The sequence below is a fragment of the Narcine bancroftii genome, chromosome 3, assembly GCF_036971445.1.
Source record: "Narcine bancroftii isolate sNarBan1 chromosome 3, sNarBan1.hap1, whole genome shotgun sequence".
NCBI lineage: Eukaryota > Metazoa > Chordata > Chondrichthyes > Torpediniformes > Narcinidae > Narcine > Narcine bancroftii.
The window spans coordinates 226,834,157-226,848,569 of NC_091471.1; the positions used below are offsets into that span (position 1 = coordinate 226,834,157).

Genomic DNA, 14,413 nt, shown 5'->3' on the forward strand with positions numbered 1-14,413 from the left:
TTAACTCATTCGTTTGTGTGCCTCCTATTTGCTGCTGGGGAGTGTAACAATATATTTTATATATAGATAAAAATAAAGTTTTTTTCACTCTTCCCCCAATATTAAATAAACCATAAAAGGCAAAGAAAAAAAAATCTAAAAATTAAAACACATCATCTATTCCACAACCTTAATCCAGTCTTTTCTTTATTTATCTCTCAGAATGCAACATGATCGATAGAACTCGGAGACTTGTGAGGAGCACACTCTTTTATTGGCTTAGGATGAACGGCCAGTATTTACAGAGGTCTTCAGGTAATTCTGAGGTGAGGCGGGAAAACAGGGTTTATATCGGGACCAATGGGGGCAGGAGCCAAGAGGAGCAGTCGGCCGTCTAATCTACACACGCATAGACAGTGAATCCCAGCTCACTGCACAGGACGGTTTATATTGGTGTGGTTTTCTGAGGTCCAAAAACAAGTCAGGCAACGTGGAGAATTCTTCAGGAAGATTTAATCTTTATTTGCAAGTCAAGGCTGAGACAAATCAAAGCCCGTACTCTGAAATGCCTGTTGCTATGAGACACTGCTCTTTTTTTTGTACAGACTTTCAGTTACTTACCAATGTTTGACTTTGATTAATGTTTTGTACCAATGAGCTCATCCCGGGTTCATTTCTCATTCTTGGTACCCTTATCACATCTCCTTGCACTACACTATTTTCTTGTAACTGGCCTGTTTCAGAATAAATCACTTGGCACTATGGTTCCTCCTACCTCGTCCTGTCTAACTTCTCCTATCTGATCTCCTGTTATTCCCCTAATCTCATCCTGTATGAATGCTTATTCTCCTGGTGCCTGTAACCACGATTAGATTTGAATGTATGATCTTCATCGTTTCTTTCTGGACTTGTGTTTTAAAGTTAGCCGTTTTGTGTAACCTTGGGGAAGAAGATATTTTCCCTCTTTGTGTTTTAAAGTTAGCAGGCTTTGGAGTTGTAAAATTCTACTCATCCTATAATCAGCCAACTTTTCTACATACTGTGGCTGTTACTTAATTGCATGAATATTTTCTATAAACAATGTATTTGAATTACATAGTTAATGGTTACCTAGTCACGGATTAATGAATACATAATGAAAGGTAGTAGGTATATTTTCCAAAGTAATTTGATTCCTTTCTTAACGGGGAGTATAGATCATATCTGCGCACCCATGTGCCCCAGGTACGGCTGCTACACTTTGGTGAACGTATCATACTTCCGTTATAAGTCTCCAGGGGAATGCAACTCCACATTTCCGTACTCCAGCATGTAATGCTAAGTGGAGAGTCGAACTTCCATGCAGCCACTATACACTTCTCCAGGAATATTCCATACTGGTCAATGTGTATAACGTCTGCAGCTTTTTTCACAGTAAAGTGAGCAACAAGAATGGAACGACGAAACCAACATCCTTTATTGATCCATGAGGAGCAGTGCACAGTATATCAAGGCATTGAAATTCATCTCAATTGGTCCACACAATTCTTCCATGCATGCTCTTATTATACAATACCTATGCATGATTCTATTTGAAGTTTAATCAAACAGCACAGTAATAGGGCCCTTGCAGCCCGCGAACCCTTGCTGTCCAAATATTCTGATTAATGTCTGTCCCCTGTTTGTTTTGAGGGGTGAAACCATGTGCAGTCATGGGAAAAACGTACAAACTCCTTCGAGACAGTGCCGGATTCCAACCTGGGTTCGCTGGTGCTGTAATAGCATTGTGCTGTCCCAAGTTTATACATGTAAATTGGTAGAAAATACTCCAGGGATACTTGTAACAGCATTTAAATGTACATTAGAAAGATGAACAGAATGATCAATTACTGGAATTGTATCAAATGACAGTAAATAACATGAGCTGGTGATTACAAAAAGAGATAATTGACGAGTTGCCGATAACAATTTACCTGTGCTAAGTGATAATTGGGATGCTGACCAATGAGCTAGAAATTCTTTGGTGTAAAGTTTATGTTCCAGGTGATGGGATTTTATCAGAAACCTGATCATTAAAGATGTTTGGAAATTTATTCTGAGCCTTTCATTTGTGTGATGTACACACTCCTGGAGACTTTATTATTTCCTGCATGTTCTGACATGGGGTGGGGGGTGGGGGGGGGGGGAAATCTTGTGAAAGGTGTGGACCTTGCAACCCAAATGCAGGTTAAGATCTGCACTGGTGTTGCTAAAAGGAGAAGTGAGGTGCCCTTTCCCCTCTGGGTATGTCCCACTTTAAGTACTTTTGGTGTTTGTTCCCCCCATTCCAACCCTTGCTTCTCTTACCCTAAGAGGCCTTATTTATTATGAAGCACAACTCACTCAATTTGAAACCAGCCACATTAACCCATCTGGTTTCCACAATCTTCTCTTCAACTTAGCCTGACCCGCCCACAGCAACAACCTGGCACCCACCTGGGCCCCAATATCCTTCTGCTGTTTGCACACAACAAAATTTTGTGGTTTGGCTAATGGGAGTGGGAGTTTGAGGGGGGAAGGGGGGGGGGTTGAAGGGAGGAATGTGCCACCTTCCCACTTTTTGGAAGCCCTTCGATTTCTAGCCCTATGACTTACCAAAATGGCATTTGAATGGTTATGGATGTGAGGTGGAGAAAAATGATATTTTTGTGAGTCATTTTACACGGGTCAGCTTAACGTTGTGGGCTGAAGGGCCTGTACTGTGCTGTAATGTTCTATTATTTATTACATTGATTCAGAATTTATTATCATGAATAAGTTATGAAATTCACTCGCCAACTACAGCAAAATTCGCTAGCCAACCAGCAAAATTCTCTAGCCAACTAGTTTTCACATTGCTTTTGTTTCCAATTTACAGAGGTCAATGTTAGAGCATGATAACTTAAAACATGACAGCTTTGACCCTTCTATCCACTTAAATCAACTGAAGGAATAATTCTTTCAGATGCTTGTCAGCAGAGGAAAAATAATTATATGTTTTCATTATCGTCAATTTATTGAATAAAAAAACGTCACTGTATTCAGACGTATGCCTCATAAGCTCTGTGAAATAGTTAGACACAAGTGATAGATTACAAAGATTTATATGGATTTCTATATATTGCAATAGTCACCAAATTGTCAGTGAGAGAAAGAGAATACGTTTTAGCTATGTGCAGGACTGCCAGACTGCACCTTTAAATGCAAAGCCTGCCTTGAAAATGGATGCCATCTGCTTTTCGGAAGAACACTTTGTTTCACTGAGCCAATGCGTTTGCTGCAGTTGGTGGCAAAGAGCCTTCATTTTTATCTGTTTCTAGGAAATACCAAAAAAGAAACAAGATGAGTTGAAAATGTGAAATTGGTTTTAATTGCTGATGACATTTATTGAAATTTGCTGGCTAAAGTATTGCATTCTACGAGGAGATTAGTGACTGAACAATCACAAGGTTAATGGAAAAATCTTGTCTTTTGGATTCAAGTATGCTCACTCAGGTGGATGTAAAAGCCTCAGTACTCCATTTCAAAGAAAATCTGTATTATCACATTACCTTTAATTGGCACAAATAAAAATAAATTATCTGGCCATTTTCACAATGCAGTTTACCAAAAGTAAATTAGCCCCTTGCATTTCCGACTTCTTCTGGCTAGTTGTCTCATAGGACAATGATTCCTCTCAGTTTGTGGGGTTTGATAGGATACTCCACTCCTCAGAAAGGAACAGCATGTGCATGAATGGATTTTAGGTGAGTAGGTGGTTGCAAAGGTCCAGACCCTACCCTCTTGACATTCCCCAACGGCTCGGGGAAGTTCTGTTGCAGTGAATGGCCAGAACAAGCTTCGATGCAAGGGATGCCCTTTATGCGCTTCACGCCACGTGTTTACTCGACGGCCGTTGACCCTATGAGAAGGCTCATCCGCCCTTTGACTGTTCTCCCTGCGTTACAGTGGGGATGACACAAATGCACGCAATACTGCCAAGAGGAGTGGGATTTAAGTGCTGAGAAGTGATGTTGATAATTTATAGGGTGAGACCTCGGAGTATTGCAAGCGGTTTTGGGCTCCTCATTTAAGAAAGGACGTGCTGTCGTTAGAGAAAGTTCAGGGGAGTTTCAAAATGATGATACCGGGAATGAAAGAAATAAGGAAAGTTTGGCAGCTCTTGGCATGTACTCGCCGTAAATTCGGAGAATGGGGGTGGGGGTGGGGTGCTATCTCATTGAAACATTTTGAATGTGGAAAGACATGGACAGAGCAGATGTAGAAAGGTTGTTTCCCATGCTGGGAGAGTCGAACACCTGAGAGTACAACTTCAGGATTGAAGGGTACCCACAGAGATGTGGAGGAATTTCTGCAGCCAAAGGGTGGCGAATACATGGAATTTGTTTCCACAGGTGATTGTGGAGGCCAGGGTATTGGGTGTATTTAAGGCAGAGATTGATAGGTTCTTGATTAGCCAGGGCATCAAAGGTTATGGTGAGAAGGTCAGGCAGTGGGGCTGAGTGGGAAAATGGATCAACTCATGATTGAATGGTGGGGCAGGCTCGATGGGCTTAATAGCCTAGTTCTGCTCCTATGTCTTAAGGTCTTATGGACTTGAGATGTCTCAGGTCATGAAAGACATTCTATAAATCCATATCTTTCTTTCACCTAGATAATATGAATTCAGTTTTAAGTGGCTGCCGTATGTGACCTTGAGTCGTGTGTCTTGTGCTTGTAGGTTGTTGGCACTACAGTCAACTAAAATCCAGTTAACACAAAAAATTGATCATCAATTAATATGATTTACCTTTCAGTCAGGATATTAATGACTCTTTTGACCCATAAAGTTTTTGGATTCACACAGACCTTCATCTCGTTCTTCAAGGTAATTCTGCCATACGTAAAGAGAAAATATTTTTACATTTTAAATTTAGGCCTACGGCTCGGTAACAGGCCATTTCAGCCCACGAACTTGTGCCGCCTAATTTACACCCCACCCCCCCCCCCCCCGGTACATTTCAAACGGTAGGAGGAAACCAGTGTCCCAGGGGAAAACCCACGCAGACGCACAACATACTCCTTCCAGACAGCGCGGGATTCAAACCCCGATCTCAATCGCTGGTGCTGTAAAGGCGTTGCGCTAACCACTATGCCAATCGTGCCACCACCCACCCCCCCCTCCCACAACTGTTGTTGAAATGTTAACACAAGAATGTAGAATTCTGGAAGTGAATTCTCTTTCACAATTTAAATGAATGGGAATTTATGAAGCGCGAGACAGCTATATATAGATAAATAAACCAAAAAGACAATGTTTATGGAGTTACCAAAAAAAGGCAATATATGCCAATGGATGCAAAATTCTAATCAATTACATCCAAGCCTTTGTGACATCTGTAGATTTTCTTGACTAAGTACTTAATAAAGACAAATCATGTTAATAACCAACTCAAACTATAACAAGACAATGGGATAGATTTACACCATTCCCTTCTCCAAAAGAGTCAATAATAAATGGTGATTTGGATTTTATCATAGGAGAAATTCAGTTCTCCCTTCAGAGTAATGCATGATTGATCAACTCCTAAGGGTACAAAATTCATCCAAAGTACACTTTTATTCAGGATGACAATGTTGAGTTCTTAGCTTCACTATTAGAGTGCAGGAGATTGAATTTGCTTGAGTACTTACACAATCTCCACCTTTCGGCAGTAGGGGCCCTGAGGAAAGATGTCGATATGTTTAAATCTTATGGGGTGAATGAATTGTGATGAGACTTTCACACATCTGCACCTTGAGATTTTTGTATTTGTTAAACACAGACCTGCAGTGAAAGAAAAAAGAACGAGAAAGATCTAAAATGGATCATTCAATACAGAAAATTCCATTTAAGATAGTTTTCAAAATTTATACCCAATTGTGAACATTTTCACTGACTGTTCCTAATTACACTAGATTAGGGATGGGCATCATTTTTTAAAAACTCACATTCCACCTTAAGTAATCCCTATGTCATCGGTGCTCTGTGATTAGTAAGGGATTACTTAAGGGTGGGAAGGGAAGGTTGAGAACCACTGCTCCAATTGACCCAACTGTTACTGAAATATTTTGCTTGAAAAAATGTGATTGGCTCATTTCCTTTGGAGTTACGAAACCGTGCACATAATAAGTCGATGAGGTACGATTTAAAACAGTCGTTTTCAAAACTTTTCTTTCCACCTACATACCACCTTAAGCAATCCCTTACTAATCCTGTATGAAGGTGACTGTTCGACAATCACCTGCCCAGTTCAGGACCGTCGACCAGCATGGATGTGCCTCCATTCTATTGTGAATGAAAGCCTGTCAGTTTTGCATAACTTCCAGTCTTTTGGAGTTATTGATGGTGCATCAATTTTATTCGCAATAAATTTTGACAATGGAGCAGATCCTGAAGCCGGAGAAGTTGGAAAGCACCTGAATCCTCCACCAACTTCGAACTCTGGCTGCGTTGCTTCGAAACGTTCCTGCAGGCATCATCTGCCATCGCCTGCTCAGAGAACGACAAGCTGCAGGTACTACACTCCCGGGTCAGGCCCCTGGTGTACTCAGTAATCAGGGATGCTGTGTTGTACTCAGACGTGATGGACATTCTGAAGGGCCAGTACCTAAAGAGAATAAATGAGTTCTACGCGAGGCACCTCCTGGCCACCCAAAAACAGCGACGCGAGGAACCAAGCGCTGAGTACCTACAGGTTCTATGAAGCTCGGACGAGCCTGCGACTTCAAGGCCATGACAGCCACAGAGAACATGGAGGACCTGATTAGACACACATCTATCACAGGCATCAGGTCCAACTACATCATTCAGGGACTGTTGGGGCAGGGTCATCTCAATTTGCAGAGGGTGGTTGAACTGCCAGGCATGCTGGAGGTGGTCCTCCAGAATATGCAAGCCTACTCGGCTGTCAATGCAGCTGCCTTGTGGTTGCCCTGGGTGCCGCCATCTTGGGATGCACTGCCACCGCCACACACTGCCAGCAATCTGACCATGGCAGTTGTGCTCTGTGAGCCCCTGAAAAGTTACTTCTGTGGCCTGAGCAAACACCCAAGGGAAAGTTGCCTGGTGAAAGATACGGTCTGCTCCAACTGTGGAAAGAAAGGTCATTACGAGAAAGAGGGCAAGTCAAAGTCACCCCAAACTAGCAGTGCTGCGTGCGGACCGTGGGGGTCACTCTCTTGGACACCGCCATCTTTGTGACACAGTAGTGCCGCATACGAGCTGTGGGGCGCCATCTTGGATGCCACCATCTTTCGACCTAACACACGAACTATCCACTGCAGCTACAGGCAGCAACCTGACATTGGCCTCCATCACGTTGGATCAAGGTGGTCCTCACCAGCTCGCCAGATCAATGGTGGACATCCAGGTGAATGGCCAGGTGTTGAGCTGTCTGTTTGACAGTGGGAGCATGGAGAGCTTCATTCACCCAGACACAGTGCAGTGCTACTCCCTCGTGGTTAGGCCAGTGAGTCATAAATTCTCCTTGGCCTCAAAGTCCCTACATAGTGACCCTGACCATGCAGGCTACAGATGACAAGGACTTTAAACTCTGCTGCTGTGCTACTGTGACTGGACTTCCAATGCCACCTTAAAAGCGTGATGATGGAGTAGGATGTGCCCCAACTAGTAGCAATTCTTAAAATGTCCACTGCACTCCACCAGTGAACCCCACCCCCGGCCTCTTACCCCAATGTTTCCTGCCAGTAACCTGAAGATTTCCCAAAGCGCATGACCCTCGGACTCTCAACTCTCAAGATCACCCCTGCACTGTTCACCACTGTTCACTCACCTCACCCCTGACTGTAAACCTGTTGCTACCCAAAGTAGATGGTACAGTGCTGGGGACAGTACTTGAAGAAATCAAACGAGGTCGTTTATTAGGTCGGATATGTAGGGGCTGCTCAATGAGGGGTTCATTGAAGCCAACACCAGCCCTTAGAGAGCCCAATTGGTGGTGGTTAGGAATGGGGAGAAAAACAGTCAGACCATTAACAGATACACAGCTGGACATGTACCCTCTTCCCTGCGTATCCAATATGGTAAACCAAATTCCACAATATTGGGTTTTTCCACCACCAATCTAAAGTCAGCTAACCACCAGCTCCCCATCCACCTGGAGGTCTGCCAATATACTGGTTTTGAGGTGGATTGCCACCTTTACCTTTTCCTGAAGGTTCCCTTCAGCATCACTAACAGGGTCTTGGTCTTCCAGGTAGACCAGTATGAGCTGCAGGCCATATTCCCATATCTGGACCTCGTCATCATTTGCAGCCATGACCTGCAGGACCATGGCGCTAATCTCCAAGAATTCCTCCAGACTGCCAGACTCCTCAACCTCACGTACAATAAGGCTAAATGGGTATTTTGTTACACCTTATCATCCATGGCTGTGTCATGGAGAACAGAGTCATCAGCCCCGACCTTGATCGCATGCATCCACTTTTGGAACTCCCCCTTCCCCACAGCCACAAAGCCCTGAAAAGACATTTGGGCTTCTTTTCCTACCATGCCCAGTGGATCCCCAATTATGCGGACAAGGCTCGCCCCCTCATTAAATCTACCTCCTTTCCTCCTGGCACCAGAGGCCCGTGCAGCTTTCAGCCACACCAAGGCAGACATTGCCAAAACAACGATGCATGCAATGGATGATTCCATTTCATTCCAGGTAGAGAGTGATGCATCCGACTTTGCTTTGGCTGCCACACTTAACCAGGCGGGCAGACCTGTTGCCTTCTTTAGCCACACCCTGCAGGGCTCTGAAATTCTACACTCCTCTGTCGAGAAGGAGGCCCAGGCCATTTTTGAGGCAGTACGGCACTGGAGACACTACCTTGCCAGCAAATGATTTACCTTGCTGACTGACCAATGGGTAGTGGCTTTCAACTTTAACAACCAACAGCGAGGCAAAATCAAAAATGACAAGATATCGAGGTGTAGAATTGAACTTTCCACCTACAATTACGATATCTTGTAGTGGCCCGGGAAACTCAACGAGCCCCCAGATGCTCTATCCCACAGAACATGTGCCAGCACACAAATCAACCGCTTACAAGCCCTCTGCAATGATCTCTGCCACCCCGGGGTCACCAGGTTCTTCCACTTTATCAAAGCCCGCAATCTACCTTACTCCCTCGAGGAGATCAGGACTATGACCAGAAACAGCCAGGTCTGCGCAGAGTGCAAACTGCCCTTCTAACGACCAGACGGAGAGCAGCTGATAAAGGCCACCTGCCCCTTTGAACATCTGAGCATTGATTCCAAAGGACTCCTCCCCTCTTCTGACTACAACCTGTACTTCCTCAACATCATTGATGAGTCCTCACGTTTCTCGTTCACCTTCCCCAGCCTGGACATGACCACTGCCACAGTCAACAAGGCCCAACGCAATCTCTTCATTCTGTTTGGGTTTCCCTGCTATATCCATAGTAACTGGGGCCCCTCCTTTATGAGTGCTGAGCTGCGCCAATACCTGCTGGCCAGAGGCATCACCACAAGCAGAATTACTAGCTACAACCCCCGAAGGAACGGGCAGGTGGAAAGGGAGAATGACACTGTCTGGAAGGCTGTCCTCCGAGCCCTGAGGTCTAGAAGCCTTCCATTTCCTGCTGGTAAGATGTCCTCCCTGAGGCACTCCACTCCATCAGACCTCTCCTATGTATCACCACCAATGCCACTCCACAAAAAGAATGTTTTCTTTCCCCAGGAAGTCTGCAACAAGGACCATGCTACCGATCTGGCTGATGTCCCCAGGGCCGGACCTACTCCAACCCACTGGTCGAAAGGATCCACCTCCTGCTCGCCAACCCCCAAAACACCTATGTGGTGTACCCTGACGGGCAAGAGGGCAAAATCTTCGTTGTGGACCTGGCGCCTGTAATGTGCGTCGAAAGAACCAAAGACTTGTTGATCCAAACCAAGGCTTTTATTTACTAAAAGACTGGAGCATATCACAAGTAGGTTGACCAGTCCAGAATGATCTGGTCTGGCTTGGAGCAATCCTTTAAGACCTACCAGTAGGTCTGGCTACACTCTCAGCCAATCACAGTCATCCTACACTACCATCTGTACATATGTACATATACACATTGGTGATAGCATCTGTACTATCACAGCGCCCTCAGGGTTCCAGAGACCATTACCGATCACGCCACATCCCCCTCATTTATCATCACCCACAATGCACCAGAACCATGGCATCTGACTCCAGCCCCAACCATGCTAGACTCAACGCCACATATCCACCCAACCATCGCTGACGACTGCAGACAGGCGTCCCAGACAGACTGTCCAGGACCCCATTGCTGCAATGCAGCCACAGCTGGCCCTACGATGGTCTCAGCGGCAGATCAAACTACCCGAAAGACTTGATTTCTGATAACTTCGGACGCAATTCACTCTGCCAAACCTTTTTAAAAACAAAGGGTGAATGTGGTAAACCACTGTCTGTATACTTAACTGCCTGAGCACACCCACTGGCCAACTGTACCTGTGGCTTCACTCAAAGACTCCTGATTAAAGGTGACTGCTCTACAGCCCCCATTCCAGTTCTGGACAGTTGACCAGCATGGATGTGCCTTCATTCTATAGCAAATAAAAGCCTGTCAGTTTTGCATCACTTCCAGTTTTTTGGAGTTATTGTTGGTGCATCGCACAATGCTGGCTGGTCAAACAGTGGACATTATTTTCTTTTTTTCTTTGGCTTGGCTTCGCGGATGAAGATTTATGGAGGGGTAATGTCCACATCAGCTGCAGGCTCGTTTGTGGCTGACAAGTCCGATGTGGGACTGGCAGACACGGTTGCAGCGATTGCAAGGGAAAATTGGTTGGTTGGGGTTGGGTGTTTGGTTTTTCCTCCTTTGTCTTTTGACAGTGAGGTAGGCTCTGCGGTTTTCTTCAAAGGAGGTTGCTGCCCGCCGAACTGTGAGGTGCCAAGATGCATAGTTTGAGGTGATATCAGCCCACTGGCGATGGTCAATGTGGCAGGCACCAAGAGCTTTCTTTAGGCAGTCCTTGTACCTCTTCTTTGGTGCACCTCTGTCTCGGTGGCCAGTGGAGAGCTCGCCATAGAACGCGATCTTGGGAAGGCGATGGTCCTCTATTCTGGAGACGTGACCTACCCAGTGCAGTTTGATCTTCAGCAGCGTGGATTCGATGCTGTCGGCCTCTGCCATCTCGAGTACTTCGATGTTGGAGATGAAGTCGCTCCAATGAATGTTGATGATGTTATATAGCAAAGGTAAAGGTACATAACCAATGTTTCAGGCTCGAGGTATGAAAAAATGTCGGCAGGTGCCCGAACATCATGGTGGAGGGAGGTGCAAGGGGAAGGAGAACAGCCCTAAAGGCAGGAGGTAATAGGTGGATAATGGAGGGAGGGTACAACAGCAAGCGGGGGATGGCTGTAAATGGAGAGGGATGGAGGTTGAGAGCTGGAAGAAAAAAGGGGAAAGGGAATGGAGGGAGGACAGAGCGCAGGCTAGAGGATGCTGGAGAAGTCCACGTTAATGGCGTTTCAGGTTGTGACTCTGCATCACGACTGCCTTTTTCCTGATATTGCATCAAACAGGGATCGTCCAGCATTTTTGTTTCTTCCAGGATCCAGTATCTGCAATATCTCGTATCAACAACATTTGTTATGCGTTGCAAGAGGATTAGCGGCCCCAGAGTGAGGGGACTTCTCTGCCATTCATTGGGCTTGATTTTAATCCCATAAAATGAAATGACTTATTTTCCATCTACCCCAAATCCCCCAATACCTTTAAAGAGAAACCTGGGTAAAGCACAGGTTCATTGCAAGAAGGCAGCCCATTTTACTTTTGAATCAAGGCAAAATTATAAAGTGAAGCATATATTTTACAATTCTTTCAGAGTTGGATTTGACTCAAGAGGGTGATAGTGGTTTTGCATTTTTAAGGATTTTGAAAAATTGTTTATGGGTAAATTGGAAAAGGTTCTTTGCATTGTTTGACAAATCAAAAATTGTCAAAGAGTACAGAAATAAATAAATAACCAGGAAGAGTAGAACGATACAAGTTACAATGAAATAATTGGGGCAAAGAATGAAGCATTTTAAGAAAAGTTGTGTTAAACATTTGAAATTGAGTAGATGCAGATCAAAAGAATGAGAGAATGACAATGGGATTAATTGTGGATAACTCCGGATGACCCAGCGTAGCTTGAAGGCTTGTTCAATGCGGTAAGCAGTAGAATTCCAATCTTTTGTGTAAATTTTTTAATTTATTTACAGCACGGAAGAAGCAGATTTTGGCCATTCAAACCTGTGCCACCCAATTTCCCCCAAATTTAACCTACACCCCTGCTACGATTCGAACAGAGGAAGGAAAACTGAGCCCCCGGGGGGAAGCTCACGGAGACACGGGGAGAGCGTACAAACTCCTTACAGGCAATGTGGGATTCGAACCTGGGTCGCTGGCCCTGTTGTGCTAACTGCTACGTGAAAAGTGCCCTGTTGATGTGAGTTCATAAATTATAAATTTTAATTTTAAAAATGTGAATTTCAATTTTTAATTTTAGTTCAGACATACAGCATGGTAACAGACCCTTGCTGCTCACAAGCCCGTGCCGCCCAATTAACCTACAGCCTCCGATACGTTTTGAAGGGTGGGAAGATACCGGAGCCCCCAGAGGACACCCACGGAGACATGGGGAGAATGTACAAACTCCTTACAGACAACAGGGATTCTAACCCAGGTCCCGATCACTGGGGCAATAAAGGCGTCTGCTACGCCAACCGTGAACCCCTGTTATAAGCATAATGATTTGCGGAGCCATTTAGGAAACCTTCCCAAGTTTGTCTGCAGTCTTAGTATTTTTTTTATATAGGGAAAAGATCTCAAAAGGTACAAATTTCCCCTGATTTATTCAATGGATGTAACTGGGATAACTTGCGACAAGAACTTGTCTAATAACCGAAAATATTGGAAAATCGGTCTCAAGCTTCAAAGACTGCTTGCAATGAATTGGTTGCCATTCCTCCTGATGGCACTAGTTTATGGCAAAGTGACATGAGAAAGGCTCTGTATATTGAATGGAAGCATGCATCCTTTGCAAAATGAAAACCTATCCACACTCCAGCTGTAATGGGGCATCCTTCCACACTAATGGTGAATGCTACTGGCTTCTGTTGAGATTAAAAGATTGATAAATTTCAAATGTATCCAGATTGGCTCACAGCTTTCATTGAAATTCTCCAAAAAAATTCCTTAATTTATTCCTTAAATCAGAGAAAAGATAACAGGTTAATCTTACTGGGATGTTTAAATTAGGTTGGATTAGATTTCAGATGTGAGACAACAACTCTCTGTATCATACAATGCACCTTTCCTTTTAGATGAGATGGTGGAAGATTTCAATTGAGTGGGAAATCAAGCATTTGGGCTATCTTTATGCTAACAGAACTGTGTCCATTTCACTCCAGAATCAACGAAACCCCTATCATTAATCATATCAGCCCTGTTTTAAATAGAAGATAGTGGTGGCCCCACTAAATTTAAACGGTTACTTACCGTGAACAGCTAGGCAGACGACAGCTACTGCCATCAACAGGAATGCTGTCTGAATCTTCATTGTCAGTGAGCTTGTATCACTTCTGGTCTTCAATCAGCAGTTGACACCCTTCAGAGTGTGTTAATTTGGTACGCCAGACCTTGAATTTATTAGCAAGTGCAGAGGAAGTTAGGTCATCAGTCCCTGCAAGAAAACATAAGCATAAATGAATAGTCATTAACTTTTTGCTCTTGAGTCATTTCTTCTGAACTAATGACGCGAGGACAGACTTTCTCCATTTATTTATGCTTTGTTTTGGAAAGAGTGATTGGTAAGCTCTAAAAGTTTATCCTCTGTGAACGAAACAATGAGTTGCTTGAGTTCCGGGTGCACATTTCTTCGTTGACCACTCCGAGTATCTGCCTGTCCTTCCAGCCAATCCGGCCACATATATTCCAATCTGGCAGTCCCACTGCAATTAGTGCTCTGACACAGAACCATTGTTTTTATTTCCATCGCTACTGCTCAACCAAGCATTTTGTTTCTATTTCAGTTTTCCAGCATCTGCGGTTTATTTCGGATTTTCCAAATTTGACACCAGTTGTATTTTAAGGCAGTTATTCGCAGTACTGGAAGTCCTATTAAAAGGATGGAGTAGGTAATCAATGAGAGCTACAGCACGAGGGAAGGTGATTTGCCTTTACTGCTGTGTTGGTGCGAGATTAGCAACCTGAGTCTCAATGTGGACAAGTCGAAGGAGATGATTCGTGGATGTCAGGATGACCAGGATTGACCACCCTCCACTACACATGAATAAATCTGTGGTGGAGAGAGTGGAGAGCACCAAGTTCCTTGGAGTTCACTTAACTAGTGACCTACTGTGGACAATCAACATGTCAGGAAGGT

At 44.3% G+C, this 14,413-nt stretch overlaps 1 protein-coding gene across 1 annotated transcript; it reads right to left on the minus strand.

Moving 5' to 3' along the window:
• Nucleotides 1-1,413: 1,413 nt before the first annotated feature.
• Nucleotides 1,414-13,632, minus strand: LOC138756392 (C-X-C motif chemokine 11-1-like). The gene is made up of 4 exons (XM_069922889.1): nucleotides 13,528-13,632; nucleotides 5,650-5,782; nucleotides 4,766-4,849; nucleotides 1,414-3,292 (listed from the first exon to the last, which is right to left on the minus strand). Exons 1-4 carry the CDS (start codon nucleotides 13,586-13,588, stop codon nucleotides 3,283-3,285), a joined length of 288 nt encoding a protein of 95 aa, XP_069778990.1. The 5' UTR covers nucleotides 13,589-13,632; the 3' UTR covers nucleotides 1,414-3,282.
• Between the last annotated feature and the right edge of the window lie 781 nt (nucleotides 13,633-14,413).